At 34.7% G+C, this 475-nt stretch overlaps 1 protein-coding gene across 7 annotated transcripts in view; it reads right to left on the bottom strand.

Moving 5' to 3' along the window:
• The window catches only part of LOC107569212 (centrosomal protein of 128 kDa-like), a 74,293-nt gene continuing 73,818 nt past the window's right edge, over nt 1-475 (bottom strand). For all 7 annotated transcript variants that reach the window (XM_016255238.1, XM_016255236.1, XM_016255237.1 and 4 more), the window contains one exon: nt 1-299. In XM_016255238.1, the coding sequence (XP_016110724.1) occupies nt 199-299 (101 nt within the window). In that variant the 3' untranslated portion in view covers nt 1-198. The remainder of the gene's footprint in view (nt 300-475) is intronic.

Below are 475 nucleotides of genomic sequence, written 5' to 3'. Positions count from 1 at the left end.
CAACATTGCTTGCTGTTACAAAGTTAAGGTAAAATGATAACAGTAAATATTCAAAATTAGACAAGTTTTCAAAATATATATATTCATATATGTTATAGTGATCTAATCGGTCCAAGCATAAGGATCTGGTGGGAATCAGAGGTATTCATGAGCATTTATCATGAGTTTATCTTTACCGCCAAATGTTTCAGCTGTATGCTACATGCTTGTGTGTTTGGAGTTTGCTCCGTTGAAGGTAGAAAAGTGCTCTTGGGTCAGACTGGATTCCAAATCTGGACTGGCAAGTGGCTTCTGTGGTGCTTTAAACAGAACAGAGAAAAAAAACGTAAGTGCAGAGATATGTATGAAAAATTGTTGCGGTTTATATACATTGGCTGTATTCTGAGGACTAATGGAATATACTACACTCTGAAAAAAACATACTGTATACCAAAGTACATTTACATTTAGTCATTTAGCAGACACTTTTATCCAA

This window comes from Sinocyclocheilus grahami, unplaced genomic scaffold (genome assembly GCF_001515645.1).
Source record: "Sinocyclocheilus grahami isolate Dianchi unplaced genomic scaffold, SAMN03320097.WGS_v1.1 scaffold1323.1, whole genome shotgun sequence".
In the NCBI taxonomy this organism is placed as follows: domain Eukaryota; kingdom Metazoa; phylum Chordata; class Actinopteri; order Cypriniformes; family Cyprinidae; genus Sinocyclocheilus; species Sinocyclocheilus grahami.
Note: the sequence above shows the minus strand (reverse complement) of the source record. Positions and strands in the feature narration are given on the sequence as shown.